The 19,825-nt window shown below is 51.4% G+C and overlaps 1 protein-coding gene across 8 annotated transcripts in view; it reads right to left on the bottom strand.

Annotated features, from left to right (window-relative positions):
* The window catches only part of MYH9 (myosin heavy chain 9), a 116,717-nt gene that overhangs the window by 45,269 nt on the left and 51,623 nt on the right, over positions 1-19,825 (bottom strand). For all 8 annotated transcript variants that reach the window (XR_005198417.1, XM_037735077.1, XM_037735082.1 and 5 more), the window contains exons 3-4: positions 17,192-17,348; positions 490-517 (exon numbers count right to left, since the gene is read on the bottom strand). Coding sequence is in view for 7 of the 8 variants with exons in the window: in XM_037735077.1 (XP_037591005.1) it covers positions 490-517; positions 17,192-17,348 (185 nt within the window). In the remaining variant the exon portion in view is untranslated. The remainder of the gene's footprint in view (positions 1-489; positions 518-17,191; positions 17,349-19,825) is intronic.

Here is a 19,825-nt window from a genome sequence, read left to right as displayed (position 1 = left end):
ACTGGGACATGTTCCTCTGAAACTTCACTTGAAGGAATGTTCTGTGCCATTAACTCCCTTGGCAATGGGGTTTATGGATCTCCTTCTGAAGTTCAGAGGGTGAGAGGCCCCAGGGTCTATTTCAATCCAGGTAAAGAAAGCCACCATACAGGGAGTGAAGGAATGCCTTCTGCCCAAAAGTTATGGAGGGGCTGGTTCCCAGCTGGATTGTGGAGAGGATCTTGGTTTTCCTTTCTGCCATAAAATCCACCCCTCTTCCCACAGGCTTCTTGAAGAAGGATGATTGAAATTGAGCTCATCCATGCAGCGGGCCCCCCTAGTAGCAAACGTACAAGCTGAAGTCCTGTCCCCTGGGGAAGCGGAGGAGGGAGCCTTGAATTGAGAATGGGGGACTTCACAATCCCCAGTCGTGGTTTCAGTAGGAGTCCTCAAGAATGAGAACAGATTGGTGGGTGAAACGAACCATTACTCAGATGGAGAAATACTTACGTGCACAAGATGGATTGATCTTCCCGGTCTGCAACAAAGGAGACAACTGATTAACTCCCACCAGATACAAAGTCTCCCTCTCCCGAAGAGCTGTCTGTTTCCCAGAAAGGGAGCACAGAGCCACAGACGCTGTCTTTTCGGGGATCTCGCAGCCCACCCTCATAGGCTGACAGTACACCTTGCTGGGAGGGACATTTGTGGGGGGACAGTGCCACTAGGCAGCTGGGAGCTCAGACTGCCTACCATGCTGCCCAGCCCCCACCAGAAAACTAGAAATAGTTCTGTCTCCCACCTTAGCGGGAACCAATGTTTGGAAAGCTCTCCAGGAACTGACTTTTCTGGGAGCTGAGTGGGGCCTGCCCTGTGTGTTTATAACGGGGGCTGAGACTGTTAGAAATAAGCCCGCTGCAGGTGCTCTAAATACCATCCCCATTGAAGGAAGGAGCACTGCTTAAGAGGCCGGGGGAGGAGGGGTGCCGAGGCCTGGCTTTGCAATGGGAAGGCCCTGGGGTAAGATGCTGCCTCACAGCGTGAGACCCAGGACAGGTGCGCAGCCTTCCCTGAGCCCCAGCTCCCTCCTCCGCAGCGTGGGATAACAGTACATGTGTCCACAACACATGTGACCACACCAGCATGGTATCTGGCAAGTGGAAGGCGTGCAATGATGTCACTTTAGAGGCAGCTTGTAAAGAATGACAGCTTCTGATGGGTTTCTGTGACAACCTGTTCTAGAGCCGAGTGTCAGGAACTTTCAGTAACTATCAACAGCTCTGTGAACCACTCGGCAAGTAAGGCTATAAATACTCACTCTCCCCTGGTACAGGAGGGGCAGTGATGCCCACACTCGAAAGCTGAGTCTGCCAGTAACAGTAAGGCATCCTGGCTGTTCAGTACTGGGTACCAATCTTAAGCAACAGCTGAAAATACAAACTAATTTTGTTTCCGTTTTATCGCACCCCATCTAAAGTCCCCACCGTCCTTGAAGTCAAACTGGCCTGAATCCAGGATCAGGCTACTTACAAATATTTGAGCTGCCGTGAAGTATTTAAGTCTGAGTCTGAGTTTCTACAACCACAAAGGAGATATGCTACTAACTCCCTTGCAGGATTCGTTTGCAAAATAGAAATAACACACAAAACAGACCTGCCGCAGTCCCTGTAAAGAGAGGAAGCTCCCCAAATGGTTGGTGCCTACTGACTTCCCCACCACGACGTCGACATGGGTGGTGGGGAAGTCAGTAGGCACCAACCATTTGGGGAGGGAAGTGGCGTTGTCGGGGGCAGTGGGAGCATCCGTGGCTGCTGGTACAGTATCGGCACTGGATGGAAACATGGGTTCAGCGACGTGTGAAGGACATACTCAGTGGCTCGCACTGCCCGCCTGGTCAGGGCCCTGCATGACTAGGCACTGGGAGAACGACTCATGGCTTTCCACGCACATGGCCTCGGGAGACACATTTAACTGTTCTACACCAGTAGATGCCGACCAGCTAGGTAGCCTGCCTCTTCCGAGGTGAGCTTTCCAGTGTGCCTGACCTCAGCAGTGTGCGGGGCTAGGCATTGCCTCCTATCTCTTCTTCTGCCCACTGGTCGTTCGGGGGGGGGAAAAGGAAGCCCGAACAGAGAAGAAAAAACAAACCTCTCACCCAACACCGACATCACCTGTGCCCTGGGCCACAGCTTCCTCCCAGCCCCCTAAGCATCAACAGGGTGGGGGCACAGAGGGGCTAGGTCACTCTAACACATCCCACACTCTGCTCTCTGCTGTGGGCACTGCTAGGGAGGCAAGCTCTAGGGTGGCCTTAATCCCCGCCTTGCCTTTCTCAAAAAAACAGTCCTTCAAGCCTGCACAGCAAGGACAGAGATTAGAGCCCAGCATCCTTGACAAGACAGACGGGAAGACAGAAGGGAGGGAGGCAGCAGGAACGACATTTCATCGCTGGCCCCTAACAACAGTGTGGCAACCGATAGGGGTTTGGAACAAACACTTTTGTGATCGCAGGCCCTTGCCCTCCCCCACTGAGGCTCCCTGTAGTCTGCCCCAGCTGTGGGCATGTTTAGTCACCGGCTCTACTCGCAGGCCAAAATGTACCTGCGAGTGCTGGCAAGTTGTGAGCAGCAACGGCTCAATGCTACCATAAAAGGAAACATTCCCCAACCCTTCCAAAGGAACCGTTTTCCCAGGGCTGTCCCTGGGATGGCTGGAATTCCTCTAATTGTGTGAGGAGGAGTCAGAGGCTCCGTGGCTGAACAACAGGAAGCAGAGCCCAGAAACACACTCAAAGGCATGCACACGCAGGCACGTGCGTGCACAAGGACATGGACACACACACCGACACACAAGCCTCTGCGCACACACAGTCACATATGGAGGCAGGTGGACAGAGGTACATGTACACAGAAACACATGCACACACATGTGCACAGACGTGTGCAAAGCCATATATATAGATGAGCACATGCACCCACACAAGGCACACGGCTGCACATGCATTTACAAACATGTCCACACACAAACCCAAGTGCAAACACAGGCACCCGAGGCACATGTATGCCCAGGTGTATGTGGACATACATGTATGTACGCAGCCACACACACACAGGGACATATGCCCAGGCACACGCACACACACAGGCCGCCTACACACACACTTCACATTCCGAAACCCCAGAGCCAAACTCAGAATGTCTTCTCTCCATTCACCCCACAATCCCCAGCTCTCTGACTCCTCCAGCCTTCCCCCTCCAATTCCTGAGGCCAGCTTGCCGCTGTCAACACAGCCTAAATATACCTTTAAAAATTCTGGGCCACGCACTGTGGCTAATGCCTGCAATCCCAGCACTTTGGGAGGCCGAGGCGGGCAGATCTCAAGGTCAGGGGCTCAAGACCAGCCTGACCAACATGGTGAAACCCCGTCTCTACTAAAAATACAAAAATTAGCTGGGTGTGGTGGCGGGCACCTGTAATCCCAGCTACTCAGGTGGCTGAGGCAGGAGAATCACTTGGACCCAGAAGGCAGAAGTTGCAGTGAGTCGAGATCTCACCATTGCACTCCAGCCTGGGCAACAGAGAGAGACTCTGTCTCAAAAGGAAAAAAGAAATCTGGATTTGTTTTGCCAGGAACATTCATTCGGACAAATGCTTTCTGAAAAGCAAACTGCCGGGAGGCCTCCTCACTGCTTCCCCTCTTGCCCCTCTGCTTAGCATCCAAATCCACCTGCTCCACACACCATGAATCGCACCATGGCCCCATGCAACAGGAAATGTCTTTCCGACGCTCAGGAAGGGGTTTGGTCTGTTATCTTGTATGGCCTCCAATAACCTTACAAAGTAGATAAAGCAGGTATTATCGTCACTGTTTTGCGGGGTCTTTCTGCACAGTGGTTTTTCTGGATTTGTTCCTGATCTCAGAGGCATCTCTTCTGGGCAGTGAGGTAGTCAGAATTCTTAGCAACCAGTGGGCTCTTGGCCAGACTTAGTTTACTCTGCAGCCCACCTCCCCACCCTGTGCATTCTGGTGGAGACTGCTATCAGCGCCCATCCCCTCCCCCCTCCCCCACACCGCCATCTCACTGGAGGAGCACATTCAGAGTCCAGCCCAATCTGCTTGTTTTGGCTCAAGTCCTTATTTGGCCCGTAAGGACTGAAGGCTTACTTGAAAACGCCCTTCCTTCCTCTACACAGGAGGAGGCCGCCAGGAACACGCCCCTTCTGGGACACGAGCCCCCTGCCAGATGAAAGCCTAGCCATGGTAGGCACTTGAATTCCCTGCCCCAGCCCCTCTCTTGGTGAGGGCAGGGTAGAGCCAGGGTTATGAGTCACTCTGCAGTAGCTTTCAGACTTTTCAAAAAGCAGCGGCAGTCCTTCCTCAGATGAAATCTCCCCAAATCCCTGAGCAAGGGACAGCAGGTGGTGGAGACAGGGTTCCTCAGAGCACACAGAGTTTGACAACCACTGGTCCATGTGTCTGGAGCAGCTCTGCAAAGGAGGAGGCCACCGCCAAGGGCACTGCGGCCCTGGGTTCCCTTCTTCCTACGCGGTGCCTGCCCCTTGACCCCTCTGGGAATTAAGGGACTGCTCTGAGGATGGAAGGAAATGGTGTATCTGTTGTCAACAGTGTGAGGCAGACGCCCAGACATGCCGTCCTTATCCGCCTGCTGTCTCAGAGCTCCCAACCGAGCAACTCCCTGGCACCACCACGAGAAAGTCTTTTATAAAGGTTACATATTCAGGAACCAGGCCATTCCCTCCTTGGATCTCATTTGAAACCTGAAATGTCCTGAGGCCAAGCCCATGCAGTGAGGGCCCCTGAGCTGATGTGGCCCTCTACCTGTGCACAGGTGTTTCTAGCCAGCTCAGAAGGCTGGGTCCAGGAGGGAGGAAGGGGAATCTGACCACAGGTATTTCATCCCAGGTGCTGACTTCTGCTGAAGGCTTAAGGCTCACTTCCTTTGGGAGAGGAGCTTCAGCTCATTCTTGTCCATAAAAGGCCACGAGGCTCACACAGCGGTGACATCAGCCCAACAGGAAGTACAGAGGAAGGGGCCTGGTTCACCAGCAACCACTGCTGGGACTGACTCATCACCATGCTCCCAAGATCACATCTCCCCAGGTTCCGGCATGGAGCAGCTCTTTCGGGCTCCACCTGGGAGAGGCCCCTACAGGACCCCATCTTCAGCTCCACTGGGTTTCTTGAGAAATGGGTAAGGGCCAAGAAAGAAAGAAAGGAAAGGGGAGTTTCAGGTTTGGCAATGTCCCCACACTGGGTGAGACTGATCAGATAATCTGAGACAAATGGGATCAAAACTTTCCACCACCAGGGAGCCTTCTGCTTTCAGGGAAATTTCAGAGTGGCCCCTGGGGGTGGCTTGCTGTGTTGGCACTGTGATCCCTGCCCTGCATTGCCAGAATGGGTGTCTCATGCTGTCCTGGGCAGGGACCTAGACCCAGAGTCGCTTCTCTCCAAGACCCTCATGTGGACAGCATCTGGTCTCAGTTGGTCAAACCACAAAGCACCTATGGGGCTGAAGCTTGGAACTTGGATTGGGAAGGTCTTGGAGAGCACCTAATTCAAATCGACCCCAAGATCAGGGCAGAGTCCTAAGAAATCCGATGGCTTGATCAGAGTCGCATGAATAGGGCTGAGATCTCAGGCCTCTGGAGGCCTCACCCTCCCCCGCACACCCCTCCATCAAACGCCCGGATGGGCACAGCACTGGGCACCTCCCGCAGACCTGCCTCAGCGCTGCAAAGAAAGGGCCACAACGCTTTCACGATGGGAGGCTCTGCTTCCCCACAGCCAGCTCAATTCACAAGCTTGGGTTACAAGCCCTTGGGAGGCAAACGGGGAGGTAAGGAAAAGCAAGTGCAAAAGGATGCTTCATATCAGCAGGGGCTGCAGATCTGTGTCGAGGGGGGTGGAGCTTCCTGGCAGCCTGCCTGCCTAACAATCCGCCAGCAAAGGAGGAAGCCCCTGCCGTGGCTCCCAGGCACACAATGAGGACATGGGCAAGTGTGCCCTCTAGGGCACCACGGTAGGCCCAGATCAAGGGACATGCCTGCTTAGCTGCGTCTATGCCAGAAGCCAGCTTAACTTGGCCCAGTGCCTCTGCCCACAGCCCGTGTTTCCCCAGGTGGAACCCTGGTTTGAACCTGTCAAGACCCAAGTCTCCAGTTACAGGAGGCAGAGAATGGGCGGCCCCTTCCAGGCACCTTGGATAATTTTTTTAAAGCTTGAGGGATTGCTCTTAACTTTCATTATGTCAGAGACCAAGCAAGGCCCCAGACAAGACTTCTCTTGGCCAAGATGCGTTAGGAAAACACAGGTAAGTTCCCAGCATACAAGCAAACCTGCCAGAAACAGCACTGCTGGGTGTTTCTCTGCCCTTCCTGTGAGCAGGGGCAGGAGGGAGAACGTTCTCCTAGTGGATTTGTTGTCAAGGCAGCTCCAGTAGGTTTGTCAGACTGGAGGGAAATTCAAAAGCCACATGTGAGGGCTGACCACCCACAGCACATGCCACTGGGACACTCCCAGTCCGGTTCTGCCTTGCTCCTACCTAACATTCCCCTTGGGAAGAGGAAAGGCAAGGGAGGAGGGGCCCCTGTTGAGTTCTGCAGAGGGCTGGAGCAACCGGGAACAAGAGGGAAGGACCTGGGACACACACAAGGAGCATGGCAGACACAGCCAGGCACTGCTCAGGACAAACCCGGCTCCCTGTTGGGATACCAACAGGCCTGCAAAGACAGCAACCGGCTTTGTGAAACTTCCTTTGATGAGTCAATCGTGCTTGAGAATACCAGGGACATCAATGCTTGGAGGGGAATAGTAACAGCGCATGACCATGCCGCCTTGGAAAAGCAATGGGTAGAAGGAAAGGCTGTCAGGCCAGGATTCACTCCTGGAGCACAGCTCACACATCCTCTCCTTGCAGCTTAGACCCGTGCCCTGTTGTATCTGTGGACCAGATCATGTGGAAGAGACAAGATCTTCAAGAAGAATCATAAAGCCACGTGGGAATGACATCTTGAGCCCCCATCAGCACCGTCTGTTTTCCCAAAGAACAGCTTGCATCCTCAAGAGTTTATTATCAATGTCTACACGGGGCTGGTAGTCTTGGTCAAGACTAAACAAATTTTACAGAAGCCACTTCCAGAATCCCAACTTTTATACCAGCAGAGTTTTAGCTCATTTATCTTTCTTTAGTTGTAGGAAATTACTTTTGTAGTCAACCAGTCTTAATTCCAGAAATCAGGTAGGTAAAGGAAAGCAACTCCTTTTTCTCAACACGCTATGGTTCAGCCCTGACAAATTGGGACACAGACCAACTGAAGTCTCAGAGCCGGCGCTTGGGAGAACAGGAAAAACGGGTTGGCAGTGGCAGCCGACACTCGCCAGGCAGCAAGAGAACTCACAGGTGGCCAAAGCACCAAGTGGCTTAGGGTCAGTAGGGACTTGATGTGAGTTTTTGGCGTTGGTTTGTTTCGGGGGATGGGGAGCAGAAACAAAAACACTGGGCAAAGCTTCCAAACACCCCCACCCAAAGTTTCGGGTTCTAAGAGGACACTTCATTTCATCTCCCTCTCAGTGGGTGCAGAGCAAAGCATGGTGGGTCTGCTGGGATGAATTTCCAAAAAGAAGTAAGCCTAACAATGAATCCTTGAAAAGGGCCTGTTAACTAGACTCTTTTTTTTTTTTTTAAAGACAGAGTCTTGCTTTGTCGCCCAGGTGGAGTGCAGTGGCACGATCTCGGCTCACTGCAACCTCTGCCTCCCAGGTTCAAATGATTCTCCTGCCTCAGCCTCCTGAGTAGCTGGGATTATAGGCACACACCACCAACACCCAGCTAATTTTTATATTTTTAGTAGAGAGGGGGGTTTCACCATGTTGGTCAGGCTGGATTCGAAATCCTGACCTCATGATCTGCCTGCCTCAGCCTCCCAAAGTGCTGGGATTACAGACCTGAGCCACTGCCCCGGGCCCAGAGACTCCTATTCTAGAGAGAAGATGTTCTAAAAATGAGACTGTGTCAGGCAGGACCATGGGTAGTTCAGTAGCCTCGTGCTGGGGCCAGGCTTTCCTTCCTGGCAGGAAGGACAAAGCAGCCAGTTCGCATCAGCTCCAGGACAGCGCCTCCCGGCTGCAGCCATGGTATTGGGTGGTAGCCCAGGGACTGCTTCCCACAGCACCTCTCTGGTCCACCAGCAGTCCAGGGAACAGAAAAGCATATCAGGGCTGCAGAAGAACCAACTCTGGATCAAGCACCACATCTCCTAAAGCTCCACTGAGGCCACATCCACCCCAGGCCTCAGCTCTGAGTGGACCAGACCAGACAGGCCAGGGACCATGTCTGTTATCGTGTTCCAGTGTGTGGCGAAGTCGCTGCAGGGGAAGCGGCTGTGACAACTCACTTCCTGCGGCTAGACTCTCAGGGGAGTCTTTTTGAGGAGTTTCAAACGCCTGCCAGAAAGATGCATTTGGCCATCACCTTCGTTAAGCAAGCAGGAGTGTGAACGGAAGGAACGAGTGATTTGAAGCCTCTGTGAAAGGCGGGGCAGTTCAGTCAGGAAGCGTTTGGACTCTTAGTGCCAGCTCTAACAGGTGATCGCCGCAGCCATCACACACGTGGCGTCTTACTTCTTACCATGACCCTGCCAGGGAGTTTTATGAAGCCCAAGAGGCAGACAAGAGAATGAGGCTCAATCAGAGTGAGCTGACTTGCTCCAGCCGGGCTGCAGTCAGGCAGACAAGAGAATGAGGCTCAATCAGGGTGAGCGGACTTGCTCCAGCCGGGCTGCAGTCAGGCAGACAAGAGAATGAGGCTCAATCAGAGTGAGCGGACTTGCTCCAGCCGGGCTGCAGTCAGGCAGCGAAAGAGGCCGATCAAAGCCCACGGTTTCTCCTCCACAACACACTTCCTCTCGCTCAAAGGCAAAGCATGGCACTTTTCCCAAATCTCAGGCTGAGACAGGCCCAGCAGCCCCTTTCTGGTGCCCTGTGGAAGTGCTGTGTCATCTATCAAAGCCCCGTCCCCACCCCAGCAGCTCTCGAAGCTCAGTGGGGCCCCCCTTCTCTGTGCTAGTTTCTCGCTCTCATCTTGAAGCTGATCTGCTTGTCTCTGGGCACGAGACAGTCACCTCCTCCAGGCAGGCCCCAACCTGCTGTCCATACACCCTGCAGAGTGCCCCCACAAACACACAGTAGGTGCTAAACCAGCACAAGGAGACCAGTGGGTGCGGACACGGGACACACCCCATCTCGGAGAGCCCGAGCTGCCTGCACGGCACATTTGGGCACACAGGGCCTATTCCCGACCTCCCCGGCAGACAGCGGGGCCTTTGTGTGCTGACGGCTGGCAGGGCTGGCAGCCTCCCGGCTGGGCGCATTCCTGCTTCAGCAGAGTCATCCCATCTGTGGCTTCCGAAGCGCTCGCTCCTCAGCCGCCCGTCCCGGTGAGTCTATTCAAATGGAGCTTTTCTGCCCCCTTGACACATTTTCCTGGGCTTCTGCCCAACATGGCCCTCTTCCTCAGAAAGACCTTGGAAAGCAGACGGTTCCACAGGAGAGACAAGAAGAATGCGGAGAGAAGGAAAGAGAGGGCCCCTCCTGCCCTAGTCCCCACCTAACCACTGAGCCCAAGAGAATTCCTTCAAGACCAGCCAGAGAAAATGAGAGGTACCAGCACCCTGCGGGCCTGTGCCGGGGTAACAGGCACCAGGACGGGAATCAGGAGGCCTGCTTTCTGGGGCTCACAAGTCAGTTAACATATCTGGGCCTGCCTCTTTCCATATTCAAAGAGCCGTGCTCAGATGTGAAGATACACAAAAATTCTACCCCTCATCATTTACAGAGAAAGGTTAGAAGCCAAGGGGAACGTGGACACTCACTGGCACTCTGGGCAGCTGCTGGTGACCAACCACTTCCGGTGCAGCTTCCCCTGAGAACCCAGAGATTGGGTGAGGGGGTGGGGGGGAGGTTGGCACAGAGCAAAGGGTTAAATTGCTCTCAGACCAGTTGAGGTCTAGAATGAAAGCAGACTCACTTCCCCTAAAATACTGGGAACTCATTAAAATATTAATACCACAAGTCACCGAAAGTGAACCAAACCTGACATTCTACCGAATTCACAGAGAAGGGGCTTTTTTTTTTTTGAGACAGAGTCTCACTCCATTGCAAAGCTGGAGTGCAGTGGCGCAATCTCGGCTCACTCTAACCTCCTCCTCCTGGGTTCAAGGGATTCTCCTGCCTCAGCCTCCCAAGTAGCTGGGACTACAGGTGCGTGCCACCACACCCAGCTATTTTTTTTTGTATTTTTAGTAGAGATGGGGTTTCACCATGTTGGCCAGGATGGTCTCAATCTCTTGACCTCATGATCCGCCCACCTCAGCCTTCCAGAAGGGGCTTTTTCTACTCACTGGGGATATAACTGGGCTCGAGTCAAATTTTTCAACCAGCAAGTGCTCCTGTAGAGACACACACGCCTCTCCCCACAGGGGAGACCCCAGAAGGTCTGGCCCGGGAGCCAGAAGCACCATTTCCCAGGCGAGGCAGATGTTTTGCAGACCACAGCTGCTTCCGCCTGAACTCTATAGCAGATCATTGTGCCTGCCCTGGGATAGCCCCAGCCCCCTTAAAGTTGGTCTCCGCCTGGCAAGGGCCAGCAACACAATACAACGTTATGCTCTCTCACGCTCGTGTCCTTGGCCAGTTCAAAGTCTTCAATGCCGTCTCAGAGTTCAGAGGAATGGTCCAATCCACAAGGTGGGAAGACCCAGGGATGGCCATGACAATGAATTAACTGTATGGGAAAGGCAGGGTCAGGAGGTGAACCGACCATGTCACCACGACTTTAATTAAACCCAAGGCCATGCTGCGCATGTCTTGGATGCCCTGTAACTACTTGACTGACACATACCACCGCCTTTCTGCAAGATCCAACCACCCCAGGCCTCACCGCCACACCTTCCCCCAAACTCCCAGGACACCTGACACCGGCTCAGTCGTGCTGGCACAGATGTAGGCAGCAAGTGTCGTGTTTTGTAGCTATGGCCACATATTTCTGTCTATAAACGCGTCTCATCTCTCCACCTGGACTGCCAAGGGCATCCAGTAACAGGATGTCAAAACCTCCTGTCATTCTAGCACCTTCTGTTACCTACCTCCACAGCCTAATCCAAGGCACTACATGCTGTCATGCCCCACCCAGGCCCATGGCAGACAGCAGTAATCCATCTCAGCATTCCTGCATCGAGTCTCAAATCTTTGCCAGCACAGAAGGATCAGTAGGGCTCCAGGCAGCCACTACTGATGGATCGAAGACGACGCTCAAAGTAAAACTAATCTGCAATGCTTAGTCCAGTAGTTCTTAACTGGGAGTAATCTTGCCCCCCACAAACAACTTGATGGCAATGTCTGAGAACATTTTTGGTTGTCACAACTGGAGAGGGAAGGTGCGGCTGGCATCGAATGAATAGGAGCCAGGATGTTGCTAAACATCCTACAGTGCTCAGGAACACTCCCCACCCCCAACAGAGAATCATCCAGCCTCAAATATCACTAGTGTCAAGTGTGAGAAACCCTGGGTCAGTCTGACAATAGGTGAGTAACATATAATATCTCCTCCAAACTGAGATGCTTCTCAAAGTGAAAGAGAGTGCCATCAATAATAACTGTGGAACAACAGCAGGCACAAATCAGGACATTGAACAGATAAAGGCAGATGGAGGTCCCAGGAAGGGTCAAACAGCTCCTCTCCTACAAGTCCCCAGACAAAGCCACCAACTGCCCTGTTTGGCAGAATAAATGCTGGTATGTCATAAGCCACAGTCAGCTCAGGAAGGAAATCTTTGTCTAGTTCTTGTTTAAAGATAAAGCAGAAAAGGAACCTCTGGCTGTGCCTTTTAAGATGTCAGTGGCAGAGAACAAACCTGTTTCCCCCGGGTAGGCAAAGCCGGGTGGGCAGCAGGCACTAAGACTTCACTCCAAAAGAGAAGGGTAGATTTTAACAGACTGCAGACGCCGAGGCTCCACGGGTGACACATGACCCAGGGCAAAAACCAAAGGTTCCTCTGGACACCTTTCTTTTACTAGTGAACCATCTGGTCATAATGTGAGCAGTTTCTGTTAATAACTTCCTCCCTGCTCCAAGAACAAGAGACCTATTATTAATTGCTTTGCAGGTCAGCTATATACAAGAAGAAGGAAGTTTTTTATTTTCATTTTTTAACTGAGACGGAGTCTCGCTCTGTTGTCCAGGCTGGAGTATGGTGGCGTGATCTCGGCTCACTGCAACCTCTGCCACCTGGGTTCAAGCTATTCTTAAGTCTCAGCCTCCTGAGTAGTTGGGACTACAGGTGTGCACCACCATGCCTGGCCAGCTTTTCTGTATTTTCAGTAGAGACTGTGTTTCACCGCATTGGCCAGGCTGGTCTCAAACTCCTCACCTCAGGTGATCCACCTGCCTCGGCCTCCCAAAGTGCTGGGATTACACGCGTGAGCCACCGCGCCCGGCTGAAGAAGAAGGAACTTTCTAATAGCCTAGAAATGTCCTCTGTCAGTCAACATGGGAACTCAAGAGCTGCAGCAAGTCCAACGCTAGGCCAAAGGCAAAGTGAAAATCTCTCGGACTGAGGGTTAGGAAAACACAGACCCAATACCTGCACAGACTACTTTAAAGGAGGCACCGACAATGCAGATCTCCTGTGCTCACACATGTATTTCCTATCGCTTTTGGATAGGAAATACATCTTTTGGATTTCATCCAAAAGATGAAATCGCCTACCTATCTGCCCTGATAATTTGCAAATCGGATCAAACCCATTGATTCAGAATCTTGACAAATCATGAAGAGATCCTCCATTGCACAGATGTAGAGGGCAGCCCCTGAGTTCCTAACAAGGCCATTCGGTTATGGCCAAGACAATGGAAAGCTCCAGTTCTCTGCATCTTTTTTTTTGTTGTTGTTCTCCAATTACTTTCAATGTATGGAGCTTTCAGGCTATCCCCACCAAATTTTTGTTGTCATTGAACAAAGAACAATTGAATGAATCTCTTGGAGAAGGAGTCCTGCAGGTTAACTGAAGGTTAACCGAAGACATTCTGAAGTCCAGACCCGAGGACTCTGCCTCCTGCCTCATCAGTACATATTGCTCAGTCACAATGTCTTGCCTAAAAGCAAAAATGCCCAGTTGCTAGTTAACTGTTCCCATCCGGGATCCAAGTGTCAGAAGAGGCCCTCACTCAGTAGGTCACATCTCAAGACTGACTCTGAGGCCGGGCGCGGTGGCTCACGCCTGTAATCCCAGCACTTTGGGAGGCCGAGGCGGGTGGATCACGAGGTCAAGAGATCGAGACCATCCTGGTCAACACAGTGAAACCCCGTCTCTACTAAAAATACAAAAATTAGCTGGGCATGGTGGCGCGTGCCTGTAATCCCAGCTACTCAGGAGGCTGAGGCAGGAGAATTGCCTGAACCCAGGAGGCGGAGGTTGCGGTGAGCCGAGATCGCGCCATTGCACTCCAGCCTGGGTAACAAGAGCGAAACTCCGTCTCAAAAAAAAAAAAAAAAAAAAAAAGACTGACTCTGGAGTACACTTCTTGCACTAGGCCAATTAAGAGAGCTAGGAACAACCAGACTCATAACCTCTAGAGACAAAGACTCAGACTTTTCTGGAATCCCACAGAATGTTTTGCCACCAGGCTGTTCTCGTTAGCATTTTGAAACACTCATTCTACTTTAGAAATAAAGGGCTGACGTCCTCAAGGAATTTTGACAGACGTGAGCATAAGCCAAAGACTCGGCCAAACCTGTGCATCCTACATAATTCATCACGCTCAACAGTGCGGGTGGTGGAGGACAGGCCTGCGGGCTGCCACTCTAAGCCTCTAAACCAGGGACAAGGTGGTTAACCCAACACGATTCATAATTCATCACGCTCAACAGTGCGGGTGGTGGAGGACAGGCCCATGGGCTGCCACTCTAAGCCTCTAAACCAGGGACAGGGTGGTTAACCCAACAAGATTCATTACCACCACTGTCTAGATAGACTGCAAAGTTCAAAGAAAAAAGGATGCCTATGGAAGAGGACATAACAAACCACTATCCATACAACATGGGAGAACACAGCCCTGCCTGAAAATTGGGTTTGAGTCAGAATTACACAAGCCAGGTACTTGGCTAAGCTCTGAGAATGTAAAGGCAACATCTAGGAGAGAAAAAGAAATGTGTAAACACCGCAGTCAAATAAAGCATGACCAGGGCTCTGATGCAAATCTAGCCCAGACAGTCTCCCTGGAGGCCCTAATGCTTCCATCGTGCTTTTAAAAAAAACAGTAGGGATTTGCCAGGCATTGCAGGCTGATGGAGCAGGTATGGTGTTTTGAAGCAGAAAGAGCTTTTAGGGAAATGTGAGGCGTTCCACATAGCTAGAAGCAGGAGAGGTAGGCAGGGGGCCAATTCTGAAGGGCACTGTATGTTGCCACAGAGTCTGAGTGTTATTAGAGGTTGGTGTAAAAGTAAGCACAGTCTTTGTCGTTACTTTGAATGGCAAAGACTGTGATTACTTTAGCAGCAACCTAATAGTTCTGGGGCAATGAGGAGCTTTTTCACGATTTGTCAAAATTTCAAATCAAGTGATTTGATCACATTTACATCCCAGAAAGATGACCAGTTGGTAGAAGCATGGGGTAGGGGGCTCCATTAAGAATGAAGTTGGCTGAGCATGCTGGATTTACATGCTGGCTCACGCCTGTAAATCCAGCACTTTGGGAGGCAGATCCAGGTAGATCCCCTGAGGTCAGGAGTTCAAGACAAGCCTGGCCAACATGGCAAAACACCTTCTCTACTAAAAATACAAAAATTAGCTGGGCATGGTGGTACATGCCTGTAATCCTAGCTACTGGGGGGTGGGGTGAGGCAGGAGAATCGCTTGAACCTGGGAGGCGGAGGCTGTAGTGAACCGAGATCATGCCACTGCACTCCAGTCTGGGCAACAGAGCAAGACTCCGTCTCAAAAAAACAAAACAAAACAAAAAAAACACTGGCATGGTGTTTCACACCTGTAATTTCAGCACTTTGGTTGGCTGAGGAGGGCACATCACCTGAGGTTAGGAGTTTGAGACCAGCCACAGTCAACATGGCGAAACCCTGTCTCTACTAAAAATACAAAAAATTTGCCAGATGTGATGGCGGGCACCTGTAATCCCAGCTACTTGGGAGGCTAAGGCAGGAGAATCGCTTGAGCCCAGGAGGCAGAGGCTGCAGTGAGCCGAGATGGCATCACTGCACTCCAGCCTGGGCAACCAGTGCAAAACTCCGTATAAAAAAAAAGAAGTGATGTTTAGAGGGCCATACAATAGTGCAGGCAAAAAATTGGAAAGGTTTACTTAAGGCCAGGATTAAAGGGGTAGAAAAAGGGAGAAGGGAATCAGAAATATGGAAAGAGAAAAAACCTACAGAAAGTGCTGGCTGACTTGGAAAATGGGATGAGGGAGGAAGAGGGGAGTGTGATGAGTCCTTAATTAAAAGTCTGGTCTGAAGATAGTGAGCTATCTCGACTGACTGTTCAGTTACACAACTTGTTCTACTCCTTCTCCCTTCTCACTAATGCACTTGATTGGTCTTTCAAAAAAAAATGAAGAGAAGGAAAAGAAAAGAAAAGAAAAGAAGAGCCGGGCATAGTGGCTCACGCCTGTAATCCCAGCACTTTGGTAAGCTAAGGTGGGCAGATCACGAGGTCAGGAGTTCGAAACCAGGCTGGCCAACATGGAGAAACCCTGTTTCTACTAAAAATACAAAAATTAGCCTGGCGTGGTGGCACACGCCTGTAATCCCAGCTACTCAGGAGGCTGAGGCAGGAGAATCGCTTGAACCCAGGAGGTGGGAGTTGCAGTGAGCCAAGATCACACTACTGCACTCCAGCCTGGGCAACAAAGCAAGACTCCATCTCAATAAATGAATCAATGAATGAATGAAGAGTCCCAGGTTCCTGGCTTGGGTGACTGGGTAGGTGGGTGAGTGGGTGGATAGATGATTGATAGATAGATAGATAGATAAATGGAGAGTCCCAGGATCCTGGTTTGGGTGACTGGGTGGAGGAAGAGATGGCAGCAGAGGTGGCGGCTGGGAGTATGTGGCTAGCAGTGCTCAGGTGACAGTGACACTCCTCAGCCGGAAAGTGATGGTGGAAGCCACTCAAGTGAATGGGGCCACCATCCAGAGGAATCCTCAGAGCAAGAGGACCAGCAGTTGAGGTGACATCTCAAGGAGCACCAATGAGCAAGGGGGGAAGAGTGGTGGGAGAGCCAAACAGACCAGGAAACAGACGGGGAAGGCAGAGATGAAGGGAACCAGAGAGGGGTGATAGGAGGGAATGGCTTTTGAAAGGGAGTCGTCAAGACTGTATGATGCTGGGGAGAGGTGAGGTAGGAACTCCCGAGAGCCGTGGACTTAGCAACACACAGATCATGGGTGCCCTCTGTCAGCCAGTCTGGAGAAGAGGTGGGGGCAGACCAGCCAGGGTGAGGGGAGTGACCGGGAGGTGGGGACGGAGGCAGTGAGCACAGACACTTCCTCCTCTACAAAGCTTCACTGCAATGGAACAGAAGGGGCACCGAAGCCAGAGTGACGAGGGGCAAAAGCCACCAGAGGCTCTACATCTGTTTTTGTAAAGATGGGAAGAACTAAAAGACTGTGGGGAAGGAGCAAGAGAGGAAGAGGGAAAAACACAAAGGGGAGGGAATAACAGGTAGAAGAGGCTGGACGCGGTGGCTCACGCCTATAATCCTAGCACTTTGGGGGGCCAAGGTGGGTGGATCACCTGAGGTCAGGAGTTCAAGACCAGCCTGGCCATCATGGTGAAATTCCATCTTAAAAAACAAAACAAACAAACAAAAAAAACAGGTAGAAGAGGGGACCTAAAAGAAAGCAGAGGGGACAGGCACAAGAGCTCTTGAAAAGAATAAGAAATTGGGGGGAAAATTAGGAAATGTGTACTTTAAAGCTTCTAGAACATTCTATCAACATATAAACATATTCTTTAGATAGCCATTGGCCCTGGCTCTCATACAGCAGTCTACAGACCTCCAGATCTCCATGATGCACTGCCCATCAGCAGCCACTAGATCGATGTGGCACCAAATGTGAATCAGCACCTGCGGCCCCCGGTGAAGACTTGGCCCCAGGAGGGCTGACACCACGGCACCCACCTTGCATCATACTCCTGTAGGCAGTGTCTGTGATGGCATAGATGTGAGGGGGCATCTCATGCCGCTTCTTGCCCTTATACATTTCCACAATCTCTTCCGAGTAGATGGGCAGGTTCTTGTAAGGATTGATGACCACACAGAACAGGCCGGAATAGGTCTAAAGGAAAGAACGGTAGACAGGAACGGGTTAGGAAGTCTGATTCTCGGTAGTGTACAAACTGTGCAGCAAAATATCTGCAGCTTCAAAGGACCCCCAAGTCAGCCTGATGTGAAAGCAGTCCCCAACAGCCCTTGCTCCCAGTGCCCCAGCTCCCACAGCCCTGCTGCAGCTGCGGGGCACCAGCATCCTCCCTCTGCCCTGTCAGTGAAGGTCCTCCCTCTCCACTGCAGGAGTGCTCCAGCCTCATAGGTCAGTGAGTGTGTGTATCCACCAGGGATGGTCCATGGCCAAGCAGACGGCAGAAGTCCAGTTACAAAGCCCAGATCCGAGCACAATGAGAGATGTGTTCATCATTGTGAGAAATGCACAAAGAGAAAAGGGCTCAGCTGCAGCGTAGCAAACTGTAGAAACACAAGTTATTTCACACTGAAGGATGCTGAGAGAGAGTGAAGCTTAAATCTTTCTAGCACTGAAAAACTCACTGTGTCCTAAACCAATCAGATCTTTTGTGGGCTAGTGGGTCCCTGACAAACACCTCTTTCTCTGGAATCTTCTGGAGATATTCACATGTAAATCCCTAAAAAACTTTAAGACTATTTCACATCCCCTGTGAGCCCTCTCCAAGACTTGGGTCTTCTCTGGAGGGGAACCCAATTAATCAACATCCTTAATGGGAGGCACTTAAAACATACCCAATACCCCAAGTGTTACTTGGTCAAGTTCAGAGTTGGCCGGGCGAGATGGTTCACACCGGTAATCCCAGCACTTTGGGAGGCCGAGGGGGGCGGACCACCTGAAGCCAGGAGTTCGAGAGCAGCCTGGCCAACATAGTGAAGCCCCATCTCTACTAAAAATACATAGCAGAGTGTGGTGGCAGGTGCCTATAATCCCAGCTACTTGGGAGGCTGAAGCAGAATTGCTTGAACCTGGGAGGCAGAGGTTGCAGTGAGCCAAGACCATGCCACTGCCCTCCAGTCTGAGGGACAGAGCAAGACTCCCCCTCAAAAATAAAAAAGACCCCCAGAGGCAGATGTCCGAAGTTCAAATCTCAGAAAGGGTAAAGCTCTTAACCTCTCTCCCTCCATTTCTCAATATGAAAAATGGGGACGGGCAGAACTCTAGACCTCACTGGGTGGTTACAAGGATTAAACGAAGTGCTTGGCACAGCAGGCAGCACAGCCTTGGAGAGCAGCTCTGGGAAGTTCAGGACAACCATTTCCAACAGCAGCGATTTACACACATCTGTCTGTCCTTCCTCCTTGTCTTCAGGTAAATACACCTTACCTTGTGACTACCTCCGTGTCTTCAGGTAAATATACTTTATCTTGTGACTACTAGTTCTTTTTCTAATAAACTACCTGTTATTTTTTTCTCCCAAGATACCCCTTCCCCACTGTAAAAAAAAAAAAAAAAAAAAAAAGAGATTCCTAATAGCTGTGGAAGATCCCCAAGACCACCCACGTGGCAGGTGCTCAGTTAGAGGACACAACTCTCTTGGCAGCTGGAGTGACCCAAGTACCCTCTTCCTAAGAAAACGGGCCTGAGGGGGCTGGGCGCAGTGCCTCACGCCTGTAATCCCAGCACTTTGGGAGGCCAAGGTGGGCGGATCACAAGGCCAAGAGATTGAGACCATCCTGACCAACATGGTGAAACCCTGTCTCTACTAAAAATACAAAAATTAGCTGGGCATGGTGATGGGTGCCTGAAATCCCAGCCACTCGGGAGGCTGAGGCAGGAGAATCGCTTGAACCCAGGAGGAGGAGGTTAGAATGAGTCAAGATCACATCACTGCACTCCAGTGAGTGAGACTCCGTCTCAAAAACAAAAAAAAAAAAGAAAAGAAAAGAAAATGGGCTTGAGGGTCCCAGCAAAGTGAGGCCAGTGTTCCACGTACGATATCACCTACAGCCCTGCCTCTGTACAGTGACAACGGAAGGTCACAAGGCATTGGGCAGAGCTGGGAGCAGACTCGGGTCTCTAATCCCAACCGCCTTGGACATGGAGGCCAGTTCTCCGAGCTCCTTCCATCTTGTTTTCTTCATCACAAGTGGCCTACACCTTCATTGTTCCTGAAGCAGCCACCATTTTAGGGACTGCACTATGGGGTCAACCCAGCCCCCTCCACCTGGGCCCTCTCAAGTCACTCCAAAACTGAGGGTGGATCTTCTGGCTGAACCCAAAGACATGGTCCACACAGGAGCCAGTCATGAAGAGAAGGCTCTTCTGAAGCACTGGCCTAAGGCTATGGTACAGGGAATTTCCAAGCAGCAATCAGACTAAAGGCAGAACCCGCAGGCTCCCACCAACCACACAATGGTATGCATTCAAAACAGCTGAGGCCAGGCACAGGGCCTCACACCTGGAATCCAGCACTTGGGGAGGCCAGGTGAGAGAGACCAGCCTGGGCAACAAAGCAAGTCTCCATCACTATAAAAAATTAAAAAAAAAAAAAAAAGAGCAAATCAAACATATAA

This window comes from Cebus imitator, unplaced genomic scaffold (assembly GCF_001604975.1).
Source record: "Cebus imitator isolate Cc_AM_T3 unplaced genomic scaffold, Cebus_imitator-1.0 Scaffold722, whole genome shotgun sequence".
Taxonomy (NCBI): Eukaryota; Metazoa; Chordata; class Mammalia; order Primates; family Cebidae; genus Cebus; species Cebus imitator.
This window is presented reverse-complemented; position numbering and strand designations above follow the sequence as displayed.